Source organism: Bison bison, unplaced genomic scaffold (genome assembly GCF_000754665.1).
Source record: "Bison bison bison isolate TAMUID 2011002044 unplaced genomic scaffold, Bison_UMD1.0 scf7180017864469, whole genome shotgun sequence".
NCBI lineage: Eukaryota > Metazoa > Chordata > Mammalia > Artiodactyla > Bovidae > Bison > Bison bison.
This window is the reverse complement of record NW_011495030.1, coordinates 2128214-2142257: the sequence shown is the minus strand read 5'-3', so window position 1 is coordinate 2142257 and position 14044 is coordinate 2128214. Positions and strand designations below refer to the sequence as shown.

Here is a 14044-nt window from a genome sequence, read left to right as displayed (position 1 = left end):
TAGTCCAACTCTCACATCCATACATGACTACTGGAAAAACCATAGCCTTGACTAGACGGACCTTTGTTGGCAAAGTAATGTTTTTCAATATGCTGTCTAAGTTGGTCATAACTTTCCTTCCAAGGAGTAAGGTTCTTTTAATTTCATGGCTGCAATCACCATCTGCAGTGATTTTGGAGCCTGGAAAAATAAAGTCAGCCACTGTTTCCACTGTTTCCCCATCTATTTGCCATGAAGTGAAGGGACCGGATGCCCTGATCTTAGTTTTCTCAATGTTGAGCTTTAAGCCAACTTTTTCACTCTCCTCTTTCACTTTCATCAAGAGGCTCTTTAGTTCTTCCTCACTTTCTGTCATAAGGGTGTCATCTGTATATCTGAGGTTATTGATATTTCTCCCAGTAATCTTGATCCCAGCTATATTAACAGTGATGAATAAATAAAGACAAGCCACAACCCTTCTTTCTAACAAACTCATAACCTAGCTGGGAAAAGCATTGTTTAAATAACCAACTACAATAAAATGTGATACGTTCTACTACGAATTCCTAATGAATAAGGACTCCCACAGGAGTGCAGAGGAGTAATTATTGCTTCCTGGAGTAGTCAAGATGCTTCACAAGTGTGTGTATTAGCAAATACAACAATAACAACATTAGACCTGAACCTGACCTCTGCAAAGGCATGGAGTTAAGGCAGTGGTACACAGCAAAGTCCAAGAATGGAACAGTGGTGTGACTGGAATGTATATCAAATAGCTGCAAACTCAAACGTTTCTAGGGTTCAAACAAATGGCAAAAAAGAGGCAAAGCAAACCTAGTAAGTAGTAACGATACTGCCTCAGTGTCTGAAGGACATGGGAAGTTGTGGTCAACTAGAATAGGCTTGTCTAGTCAAGAAAAGCAGAAGCTATGATGCTGACAAAGGTCCGTACAGTCAAGGCTATGGTCTTCCCAGTGGTCACATACAGTTGTGAGAGCTGGACCATAAAGAAAGCAGAGTGCTGAAGAATTGATGCCTTTGAACTGTGGTGCTGGAGAAGACTCCCGAGAGTCCCCTGGACAGCAAGGAGATCAAACCAGTCAATCTTAAGGAAAATAAACCCTGAATACTTGTTGGAGGACTGATGCTGAAGCTGAAACTGCAGTATTTTGGTCATCTGGTTGAAACAGCTGACTCATTGGAAAAGTCCCTGATGCTGTGAAAGATTGAGGGCTGAAGGAGAAGAGGGCGTGAGAGGAGATGGCTGGATGGCATCACCAATGCAATGGACATGAACTTGGGCAAACTTCGGGAGATGGTGAGGGACAGGGAGGCCTGGCATGCTGCAGTCCATACGGTCTTGCAAAGAGACACGACTGGGTGACTGAACAACAAATGATTTCCAACCAACCACGGCTATGCAAAAATGGACATACCCAACACTTCTGATGTTTCAAGTGAAGAGAGAAATCCAGATTTCCATCCTAATTTTAAAAGTTCATCACCATTTAGAATGTTAATCCGATTAATTTTTAAAAATTTAACAACATTATATAAGCTGAAACTAAATAAACATGTGGGCTGGCTTCAGCCTGCAGGGTTGAGAGTCTACAACCTCTGATGCTGACTATAAAAGAGGAAAAAGCTGGGGATGTAGCCTACAGACAGTTCATGAAGGCCCTTGCATACTATGCCACAGAGAATGACTCAACCTTAACCCTGTAGACATCAAGAAATAAGAAGATAGATATTTCAGTAAAGAATCTTTCAAACTGTGTTTCTAAGAAGTGTTGTTTAAAATGCTTCATTAGTGGTATGATAAACACGGATTAAAGAGAGACTAAAAATGGGGTAGACTAGCTATGAGGTGATAATATTCGTCCAGATGAGAAATAAGTGAACGGATGAAACCCGTGCTCTGTGACAACCTATAGAGGTGGGATGGGGTGGGAGGTAGGTTTAAGACAGAGGGGACATATGTACACCTATGGCTGATTTATGTTGATATATAGCAGACACCAACACAATATTGTAAAGCAATTATCCTTCAATTAAAAATAAATACATCGAAAAAAAAAAAGAAGTGAAGGGTTAAGGGAGAGCTCAGTGATGAACTGACAGCAGGTGTTGTGAGAAAGAGGAAAGAGCAAAAGAGAAGGGGTGACTTGGGGATAGAGTATGGGACTACCAAGTCAGAACTCCGATGCTATAGACTGCTCCCTTGCTTTCTGTTTCTGTCATGGATTTTTCATAAATTAGAATTACAGTATCTCACCTCTCTCAAACCAAACATGGCTATTACTGCAGCAGACTTTTAAAAAATATTAGTTTCTAAGTTACTAATCAGGGAGGCTGTGATGGTTAGTTCTGGTTAAACTATGGTTAAATGTGACTGGGGTGCACAGATTAAACATTATTAAACATGATTTCTGAGTACATCAGTGTGAGGGTGTTTCTAGATGAGATTAACATTTGAATCTGCAGACTCAGTAGACAGCCCTCCCACTGTGGGTGAACATCAATCTGTTGGGGTTTCTGAATAGAACAAAAGGAGGAAAACAGAATTCAGCCCTGTTTTGCTTCTTCTCTGTCTGCTTGTGATAGGACACCTCATCTTATCTTCTCTAGCTTTCAGACTGAGATTTAAACCATTGGATTCCCTGCTTCTCAGTCCTTCAGACTCAAGGAATTAAATCACCAGCTTTTCTGGGTCTCTAGTTTGCAGAAAGCTGAGTGTGGGACTTCTCAGCCTCCATAATCATGTGAGCCAATTTGTCATAACGAATCTTGTTTTTTGTACATATAAAACTCTACATATATGTAAAATTTTTTCTATTGGTTGCTGCTATGGAGAATCCTGACTAATACAGGTGATTTCCAAACACCTAAGGAATTCAGCACATTAATGAGAACACAAATTCAGTTTGGATAAAAGGAAAAACTTATGTCTACGGAATAAAGGTCACCTGCAGTTAAAGATTACATTCTTAGGGGAATGCCTAGGATTTTGGCATGATCAATCACACAGACACTGACATTTCTGAAACTGTTTTTAAATTGTCAGCTTTCTTCATGTGGTTCTTAAACATGTATATCTACAAAAACAGTTTTAAAAGTATAACATTTTCATGAAACAACTGCTTTTTCCTAATATTTTTAACTTTTTTCCTGAGTAAAATTCACTACTGTGTTCTTCAGTTCTCAAGTTTAGCAGAGTATTTCTATGTTAGTTAGTTTGCATTTTCAGGTATCTTTTCTGGTCAATCAGAAACTCACTTCCATATTTTTACCAATACAATATGCAACCTAAGTAGTATATGACACCTCACTGAACCATGCTGTCCCTGCTCCCCAAAAAGTGAAATTGAAAACTACTTCCATGAGGATACAGGTTAGGATAAAACCAAGTTGCTCCTGTATACACACACGCACAGTTGCATCAGAATTCAAATCTTAGACGTCAGCTATTCATGTGAGTGAGCTTAACTGTTTGATCTTCTACCTGGGTTCTCCTGGGTTGATCAAGATAAAATTATATGATGAGATGATTTAGCAAAGCCTACAGTGCATTGCCCAGAAAGACAAGAAACAGGGAAACAGAGACAAGAACTTGGAAGACTACAGGAAGAAGGCAGGTTCGGCTAGCACATGTCAACGAGCAAAAGCCAATGATCTGAAACAACAGCCTTTGACACTAAAAATTCATACTTTTCTTCTATGCAAGATCATCATTTATCTTCCCCATACAGAATTAGTTACGTGTTGGCTCAATTATACATTTCTGTGTGCCAGAATATACACAATATAGCTTTGTTAGGCAAAATAGTAACAACTTCATGGATTCACATGGTGCTACTTTGTAACTTAATGTCACTGAAAACTACAGTAGGGTAATGGAGAATGAAAGGGGATCTACCAACAGATCAATGTCTTACCTTTAAATTTATGCCTAACCTATGCCTTTAAATTTTTGCCATAAACTTAATAAACTTAGACATAGCCTTATAATTAATAAATAAATATCAGTGGACTAACTGATTGAAACACAGGAAGTAGAAAATACTTCACATTAAATCTTCAAATCAGATTCTTTTTCCTACTGGTCTAAACAGGGAAAGTGCTATTAACCTGTAATGACAATACATTAAGGACAATGCCAAGAGGAACACAAGGAAATCAATATGTTACTTTTGGCAACACTGTTCTCTACTAAGAGATTGTTTTTCATTCAACTGGAAGCTTTCTGAGTAAAGGAAACATGTATTATGCATCTTTTTATCCTCCACAGTACTTAGAGCAGCTTCTGGTATGAGTAAGCCCGTAGTAATGGCTACTGAACTTATAATTAAAATTCTCTAAGGAACACAGTTTTTATTCAAAATTAGCCACCAGGCATACCAAGACATTTAAGGTACTGGTGTATGTGGGAAGGGAAAGGAGCTTTACAGAAATCGTCAAAAATATGATCTTGGATGAGTATTCTCCAAAAAAGTGAGAACTCAGGTCTCTCTTTTACCTAAAATATAAACAGAATTTGTGTACATGTAGGCTTAGCAGCCTCTGGAGAAGGAAATGGCACCCCACTGCAGTATTCTTGCCTGGAGAATCCCATGGACAGAGGAGCCTGGTGGGCTACAGTTCATAGGGTCTCAGAGTCAGACACGACTGAAGCGACTTACCAGACACAGGGGGAAAACAAGGAAAAGACACCAGGTGGGATGAACAGGGATTGTCTGATGCAGCAAAGAAGTTTCTCTGCAGAGAAGCAGAAGAAAGGAAGGCTGGGATGATTTTCTTTTGCTCATTTCAGCACAGAACAGGACACAGAGGGCCAGAGCTTAACTGGGATCACAGTACAACAGCACCACCGTAAACCACTGAGCCGCTTCACAGTATTACCACCACCATCAAACCTTGGTTATCTCACATGAACTGTTACTAAATGAGTTCTGTTGCTCATAACTTACTTAAGGATTAGAAACCAAAGAATCAGAGCTTGTAGGGACTAGAGTTCACTTCACAAATTTTCAAACCTTTTTTACTCATATATTTTCTTCAAATACCTTACAAATGACTCTAGTACATTAAAAAAAAAATCAGAAGTAGGGAACCTGGCACCATGGTTGAAGTACCTTCCAGAGAATCACAATGGATGCAAAATTAGAAAATGAGTGATGAGTCCAAACTCATTTGACAGAGAAGTTAAGAGCCTGCCCAGTCAATGAATGAAAAAGCCAGAACTAGAATCCAGGAATGTCAACATCACAGAGGGTTCTTCCTACAATACTTCATGCTGCTTCTGAAAAATCAAAGAAAAAGGACAGTCTCAATACTTACCATCTTTGTTCAGCCACTGCTTTCTTGTTCTGTACAAAAGGAGCTTGTTGTGGACATACGGTAAAAGGAACTTGACACACCAGCTCTCCACACCAAGTTTGTTTTCAACCAGGACTATGGGACTCCGGTTATACCTAGCTTCAGGACATGGGATCAGGCCAATTTCATCTCTTAATATGTAAAACATAAAAAGAATTAAAGGTAAGAATACTAACTTTAAAAAAAATTTTCAAATCCTACAGAGTATTAAAAAACTGCACGTATTTCCTTTTCTTACAAATATTCAGTTCACCCACTGGATTGGGAGAATTTAAAAATTTCCTAATACTCACAAGAATATGGAAAAAATACTATTTGTACTTGTAGTGACAGGAATGAAAGCTGGTCTAATCTTTGAATAGAGATTTGAAAATATCTGTCAATTTTTAAAGTACATATACACTTTGACACAGCAATTCTACTGGTCAGAAATTATCCTATGCCAAGATATAAGAATTCATTGGCTATTCATAGCAACATTGCAATAAAACTTGTTAATACTCTAAATGTGTATCAAACAATGTAAGACTGGTAAAATAAACATGGGCCATCCATGTGATACAGTGGTAAAAAAAAAAATGAGGTAAATCTGCATATGCTGGTATGGAAAGGGTGCGAAGATGTATGACACAAAAAAAGCAAAATGCCAAAAAAAGTGTACAGCACAAAGCCCTTTTAAAAAGATACAGAGTTGCATTAAAAATTTCCTTTGTATAATCTTTTAAAAAGATACAGAGTTGCATTAAAAATTTTCTTGGAAGGATACCAAGAATCTTTGGGAGAGAGGGTTTTATTTTTATATAGTTTAAATTTTCTAATTATTTGTGCATATTAGCTTTGTATTTTTAAAAATGTCAAAATGTATTTATGCTTGCCTGCTAACAAATATATGTAGGCCAAATCACTAATAAAATTATATTATCAGTGAGACTGTGAGCCATTTTTTGTCTTCTTTATAATCCTTTACACATTTCTAAAATAAAAAAAATATGCTAATAAATGTTGTTAAACCACAAATATTTCAAGATTTGATCATTTTCCTCTATGGTGGCCTCGAAATCCATTGATTCACCTCAACTTAAACTGAAAATTTACATTATTGGCAGAGATTTAACAAACAAGAGGGAGAGGACATATGTATACCTCTGGCTGATTCATGTTGATGTTTGGCAGAAAACATCAAAATTCTGTAAAGCAATTATCCTTCAGCTAAAAAATAAATACATTTTTAAAAATTTGATAACGTGGGGGAAAAAAAAAAAACAATACATAGGGCAGTTGACTTACACAGTAAATGAACCAACAAACACCAAAATGTTTTTGTAAAACTTGTACACATGCCTTTCAACTATATAGAATTTACAGTTCTCATCTATAAACATCCTTTCTCAAACAGTATGTTCTTCCCTTAATTAATGAATAACAAAAAGCCTTTTAACAAGAGCAGTTGACATAAATACTTTTAGAGTGTCTAAGCAGATTTTTTAAAATGTGTTTTTAAAAAAACAGAATAAAGAACTGTTTTTCAGAGCTTGTGTGTGACATTATCTATCATGCTCTTGGCTTCCTCTGCCAAAAGTGTGTTGGCTGATAGATGCAAAGAGGAAACTTGTTCGATTACAGATTATAAGAAAAGACTCCTTTTTTTTGGTTAGGTCACCATCACAAGCTGGTGGGAGGCTGTGGAACTAAAATAAAATCCATCCTGGAAACTCTTAACTGCATAGTTCAGAAGTAACCTACTTTCTACTGATCACTTCTTTAGTGACACAGGCATATATCAGTAAAAGAGGGTGTGCTAGGGGTTGCAAGTCACTATTCTTTCAAGCTGATCTAACTCCCAAGAAGCCTTTGGGACCTAAGGCTTTTTGTCCTGACAACTTACTCAGCTGATTCAGGGTGTTTTGGTACACCTGAATATGCCAATATTACCTAAACATCTTCTGAATACTACAATGAATTAGATACTGCATTAGGTTCTGAAAATGCAAAAAATGAATAAAATAAGGTGGTCCCAGACTACACAAAGCTGATGGTTTTGCTGGGGAGTTGTGTCAATATCTGTAATAAAATGTTAACACACTTTGCCATTCCAGTAATATAGATAAGGTTTTTAGGAAGAATAGGGCAATAATGCTGAGGGCATCTAAGGCCAATGTCCAGTATTTCTAAATATATTTTTGTATTTGGTGATATGAAATCTAATCTAACTCACTACTGGGATAACTAGCCACATGGTCTATAACTGACTAAATACATGATTGAATTGCTGATATTTTCTGGGGTTCAGGTGTTACTATGTAAAATATTTGTTTAAAAACAAATAGACTTATAGTAAAGAAAATAATAAACTCAGTGTAATTATTTCAAGAAAGTCTGTTTTCTAAGATCTAACAACCACTTACAACACTTAAAAAGCTGCAAAAGTCAATATGAATGTTAGAGTAACAGGAATAAAAGAATTCTAGCTTCTGGGTACAGTCCATTTTGGGGGAGTATTTTTTACTTAAATTCACAATGTAAAAACCTGCCTTGTTCACGACACCAAACATAAAATGCCCAACTAACAAACTGGTACCTAAATGAAAGGACAGAACCATTTGCACAAATAAAAAACACATTTCTTTAGTTTGGCTACTATTCTTCCAAGAAATGCTTTTACAAAACAAGAATGCCTTGGATATAGCAGGTGGCCAACAACTGCTACTGAAATGCTGATTATCAGTGCACTTCAGTGTTATATTCGAATAAACAGTTTTCAAAGACTATTGCTTCTTGACTCTCCAAAAGAACATTACCTCTGACTTCCTTCTAATGCAGGTCCGAATCCTAGTTCTGTCAATATGATATAAATACATCTCTCTCTGTATATATCATTATCTCTGTCTCCTATCATTTGGCCCCAGCAGACCTCCATTTTTTCTCATTTGTAAAATGGAAGTATTACATTATATTTCTAAATAAGGAAAACAGGCTGCTAGGTTTCATCCAGCTTTCAAAGTTTATAACCTAGAAACCCAAAAACTATTCTCATGCAAAGAGAATGAAAATGGTCATATCAGGGAATACAAAGCACTAGGGTGGGGGGTGGGGGACGGGGACAAAAACATTAGAAGAGAGGTAGCAGGATGCATAGACCTTAGTCTCCATTCTACCACTGATCAATGTGGACCTGAGTAGGCACACATCAGTATCCTCATCTGAAATACAGGAATGACAACCCTTTCCCTGCCACTTATGAAAGCAAGTAATACAATGTAAAGGATGTGGTAAGCTACAAAGTATCAAGCAAAGATGAAGTATATTATCATTAATTCAGTTAAGAGCCTGAAGTCAACCAGAAAAGTTCATTGGTTAGCAGATAATAGGAAGCTAAAGCAAAGAAAGCTAATAAGCCTTTGTCAAGTTATTTGACCCTAAGATACAGTGCTATGCTGCTTCCTAAAAATATAACATGTACTTTATAAAGGCAGGTAGGTCAGTAAGATTCCAAATAAGTGTGTTTGACTTCAGACTTCGCCTATGCCTAGTCCCACTTTTTTTCAGACACTTTAGAATTCCAGAATCATTCTGAAATTGGAAGGGGCTTCATTCCTCCAGTCTCTCATTTTGTCAGATGAGGAAACAGATCCACTAAGGTTAAGTGATTAACCAAGGTCACAGTGCTTATGGCTTAATTCAAAATCTTAGTCACTCCACATTATATGGTTCAGTTTTACTATTTGGGGACTATCCTTCCCTCACCAATAGGAAGCTGGTAAATACTACTTTTATAAATAATTGGACCTATTCCAGCTTAAGTGATGTTTCTGAAAAGTAGAGATAAGAGACGCTCTCTAAACATGAGGAATAAGGTCAGTCTTATGTCTCCATCTAGATCTGCGCTGTGCAATACAGTTGTCACCAGGCATGTGTGCCCATTATGTATGAATCAATCAAAATTAAATAAAATTTAAATTTTAGTTCTTCTTTCACACTAGCCACATTTCAAGCACTCAACAGCTATATATGGCTAGTGGCTATGATTTGGATAGGACAGATTAAGAACATTTCCACCATTATAGGTATTTCTGTAAGTGCCTAAGTATAAGAACTGTATTTTATACTTCCTATTTCTTTTTTTAAAATTTATTTTAGTTGGAGGCTAATTTTTACTTTACAATATTGTAGAGGTTTTTGCCATACATTGATATGAATCAGCCACGGGTTTACATGTGTTCCCCATCCTCAATCACCCCCCACCTCCCGCCCCATCACATGCCTCTGGGTCATCCCAGTGCACCAGCCCTGAGCACCCAGTCTCATGCATCAGCAGAAAAGATGGTAGCTCATAAACAATAAGAGTTCAATCAATATTACAGTAATAAAAATTAGTAACTTTCTGGACAAGAGAACTTTGACATGACTCTAACTGCACTGTAAAAAGCTGCCCTTCACATTAGCACAGTGTCTGTCAGTTCAGTTCAGTCGCTCAGTCACATCCAACTCTTTGCAATCCCATGGACTTCAGCACACCAGGTTTCCCTGTCCATCACCAACTCCCGGAGCCTACTTAAACTCATATCCATCGCGTTGGTGATGCCATCCAACCATCTCATCCTCTGTCGTTCCCTTCTCCTCCCACCTTCAATCTTTCCCAGCATCAGGATCTTTTCCAATGAGTCAGTTCTTTGCATCAGGTAGCCAAAGTCCGCACATTAAGCTAATACCTGTTCTCTGGGTCAAGCCGTCTGTTGTTTTTCCAAAGTATTCTCTAGGAGTCAACCATACAAACATTTGCATGGTATTTTTCAGTTTATAAAGTGTTTCACATTCATCATTCAGTTGGCCAATATATTTTCTAAGAAACACAGGGATTCAAGTTAAGTCTAATATTTATAGTAGTTAAGTCTGTAGTGGCAACTAAGGGCAAGACACTGTGTGAGGTAATTTTCCTGTTTTCAGGCTGAGAAGGGGTAACCAATCCATGCTGCTGCTGCTAAGTCACTTCAGTCGTGTCCGACTCTGTGTGACCCCATAGACGGCAGCCCACCAGGCTCCCCCATCCCTGGGATTCTCCAGGCAAGAACACTGGAGTGGGTTGCCATTTCCTTCTCCAATGCATGAAAGTGAAAAGTGAAAGTGAAGTCACTCAGTCGTGTCTGACCCTCAGCGACCCCATGGACTGCAGCCTACCAGGCTCCTCCATCCATGGGATTTTCCAGGCAAAAGTACTGGAGTGGGGTGCCATTGCCTTCTCCGAACCTATCCATACCCACCAGTAATAAAATCCACATTTCACCCACTGCATCTTCAACTCCTACTGGTTAGAAATTTTCAGAGACAAAGTCAATATGTTTACTACAGTAAATGTTCTCCAATAAAATTACAATCTTATATTTGTAGGAAAGAGGAAAACAAAAAAAAAAAGAAAAACTTTTTTTTATAATACTGAACAATATAATTAAGTACTAATTTTGATGTTAACTAGTGCTTTTTCTTTTAACTAGAAATAGACCCTTTACATTTTGGAAGTAAAAGCGTTAGTTAGATGAGGGGAAGAACTATGAACAATTCTGAAAAGTCCAAATGTCCAAACACATTTTTAAAGTTACACTGTAATACTACTGAAGACATTGTTACTACGGGGAATATGCACTAATATATAGCTGAATATTAAATAACAAGTTAAGCTATTTACATTTTTCAGTTCTACATCATTATTTCATATTATTTCTAATGCCCAACTTATTTCAAGCTTTAAAATATTGTATGACCCAAATGCTTATTAACAATTTTAAGTTATGCATTGACAGTACATCAATGAGATCTCATCATAAAAATGCAACTGGGAGGGGGCAATTAAAATCATTTATGAGTTTTAATAAAAGCACTTCCCAGGTGGCTCAATGCTAAAGAATGCCTGCCTCCCAATACAAGAGACTTGGGGTTCAATCCCAGGATCGCGAAGATTCCCAAGAGAAGGAAATGGCAACCCACTGCAGTATTCTTGCCTGGGAAATCCCATGAACAGAGGAGCCTAGCAGGCTACGGTCCATGGGGTTGCAAAGAGTCTGACACAACTTAGCGACTAGAACAAGAAGCTTCAATAAATTATGATCCAGAAGAATTGGGATGTGTTCCAAACTGCATTGTGTCAACGTGCCAGGCCAATGAACATTCAATCTCAGGTTTTTCAAACTAAGATGAATACTGTACATTAGAATTCTTTCTAACCTCCTCCTTAATTTATTTAAGAAATTAATTCTTTAAGAAAAATAACCCCAAATGATAAGAAAACAGGCCCTTCGTTTGTCCAATTTTTTTTCTTGAGGATGTCTCTTATTTGCAATAAAGCTCTCATTCTCAAAAAGGAACTGAAAGACTGATATACAACAAGGCATCAAAGCATTCTTTAGAAGGCCCAGTACCCTCTATGGTTACTGCCAGGAAATGATTCCAAACACTCTCATTCTGAAAAAGGCACCAGTCACAAGGGGAAAGGAAGTGGATGCTGTCAGAGGTGGCAGGTGTGTTTTGAGGCCAGCAGTGTCCTGTTTTTAATGAGGCACAGCTGCACGTCTCCAATTGTGTGCCCCAAGGGAGCAAGACATCTGAGAGCATCACCTTGAAGGAAAAGAACATTTCATTTAGATGAAGGTTTGGCATCTCTTTTAAGCAGAAAAACTGAAGGAGTTAGAATGCTTAAAAAGAATAATTCATGCGTTCCAGTTTAAAGAACAACAACAACAAAAATAAACTCCACAAGCAATTAGATAAAGTGAAAATAATGTATTAATAAAACGGGACTCCCTGTTTATTTCTTTTGAGGAGAGGAAAGGAAGGACAAGAAAAGAGCTACACTCTTGGTTCTTCCTTATTCTTTTGTATAATGTGTAAATATATCTCTCCTTTAATACTTTCCTTTTTACTGGTTACATAAAAACAGAAGTATCAGAGTGAATAGTTTCTTCTGGGATCTTCCTGGAGAGCTCTTAAGTAAAATGGAAAGGAAGGAGGGAAAAGATACATGTGCCAGTTTCTGTGGTGTCCTACTTAAAGAGGGTAGCAGCTTTTGAATTAAAAAAAAAAAAAAGAATATGCTCCCTGCAACTATGAATCAACTAATGCTAAAAAGTATCAAGGTTTCTTTCATTTACTTTACACCACACAACCTGCGCTTACTGAAGCCACACTCTTGAGAATGCCCTGTTAACCTTTTAAACAAAATGCTTCATCGAAATCCCTCTATAATCTTAGGACAAGTGAGGGCAAAGTCAAAAGCAGCCTCAAACTACCTTGAGCTAGTAAACTGAGGGGTTTTTGCACCACAGAGAAGAAGATGATCTGTAACCCCTTCCTACCAAGGTCCGGGATGAACCTCAAGAGCTGTGTTAACAAAGCACATAACAGACCACACCGAGTGCCTGAAACGGATGTAGGACGTGGACACACGGGTGAAATCTTTCGAGTTTCGTGAACTCCTGGGAAAAGGGTTGGAGGGAGGAGAACCAAACAAAGTCACTACGATTTGATTTTCCGAGGTCACTTCTAAGGATGAGCCCGCGAGCGAGTTCCGGTAGCGGAAAGCTGGCCCCGCGGCGGCCGACAGCGGTCGGGGACTGACCAGGTTCCATCCGCTCTAGCGAGGAGGGCGCGGGCCAGGACCCGCCATCGGAGGTCAGCTCCAGGCTTGACCCCGCCCCCGCCCGTCCCCGACGACCCCCGCAAGCCGCGGAGGCGGGGGCATAGTCGGCGCGCGACTCACATGTGCGGGTTTCTCCTGAAGGCATTGGTGATGTCCTTCACCACCCGCTGCACCAGCACCGCCACCTCTTCGCTCGTCTCAGCCATGTTGGCGGCGGCCGCGGCGGCTCGGGCGCGCCTCCGGGAGAGCGCCGAGCAGCCCGCGGGAGTTCCGCGGGGAGCGCGCGCGTGTGCGCCGGTTTGGCCGCGCCCCGCCCCCACCGCCGAGGCCGCCGCAGAGCACTTCCGGGTCAGGCCGCCGGCGTTAAGGGTGTGGTCGTTAACCGGGCTAGAGTAGGGTGTTTGGTCGCGGACTTCCTCTAGGCAGCGAGTTTCAAAGCGTCCGAGGTTATGCTGAAGATTCATTTGCAAAGTTACCTCAGGTCGCTGTTTCCACACATTTTATTTTAATTTCTAGTCCACTCGGGGCCGTGGAGTGAGGGGTCCTAAGGTCACTTCCAGAGCCGGAGTCTGGCCTGAGCACCCTGCCCAGACCACCAGTCTTCAGCCTCCTCAGGCCTTGAGGAAAGGAGCCGGTCCCCAAATGCTCATGGAGAAAAGTTCAACTGAGAGTGAAGGTTCTCTTAAACAGTCCGTTGACGTTCTGAGAGTTCGTTCCCTTTATCGGAATAAGTTGGAGGGATGAGGCCGTTCAGAGACGCTCGCTCTTGGTGAAATGAGTCCCAGTGGGACTATATTGGTGACCTTTTGTAACTCCGTGCCAGTTTCGGCCGCTGAGCAGCCGTTTTCAAAAAGTTAATTTTAAAAAGTTAATAAATGGATTAAAGGAAGAAGGAGAAAAGTAAAGGAAAGTTATTTGCTCTTTCCATATAGGGAGTTGAAGTACAGAGCTATTTTAGAATTTTTTACTTTGTACTTCGTGTTGCACATCCTTTGATGTCCTTTAAACACTGCATTTTAATTTTGGAGTTTAAAAACAAAGTCCCTGGCAAAGTTTGCTCTT

The 14044-nt window shown here is 39.3% G+C and overlaps 1 protein-coding gene across 4 annotated transcripts in view; it reads right to left on the bottom strand.

Moving 5' to 3' along the window:
* Positions 1-13286, bottom strand: part of PTAR1 (protein prenyltransferase alpha subunit repeat containing 1) — a 42391-nt gene extending 29105 nt beyond the window's left edge. For 2 of the 4 annotated variants that reach the window (XM_010860641.1, XM_010860642.1), the window contains exons 1-2: positions 13103-13286; positions 5317-5486 (exon numbers count right to left, since the gene is read on the bottom strand). In XM_010860641.1, the coding sequence (XP_010858943.1) occupies positions 5317-5486; positions 13103-13188 (256 nt within the window). In that variant the 5' untranslated portion in view covers positions 13189-13286. Of the gene's footprint in view, positions 1-5316; positions 5487-13102 lie in introns of those variants that run through there. The other 2 variants (XM_010860643.1, XM_010860644.1) reach the window with 2 other exon arrangements.
* Positions 13287-14044: the final 758 nt, after the last annotated feature.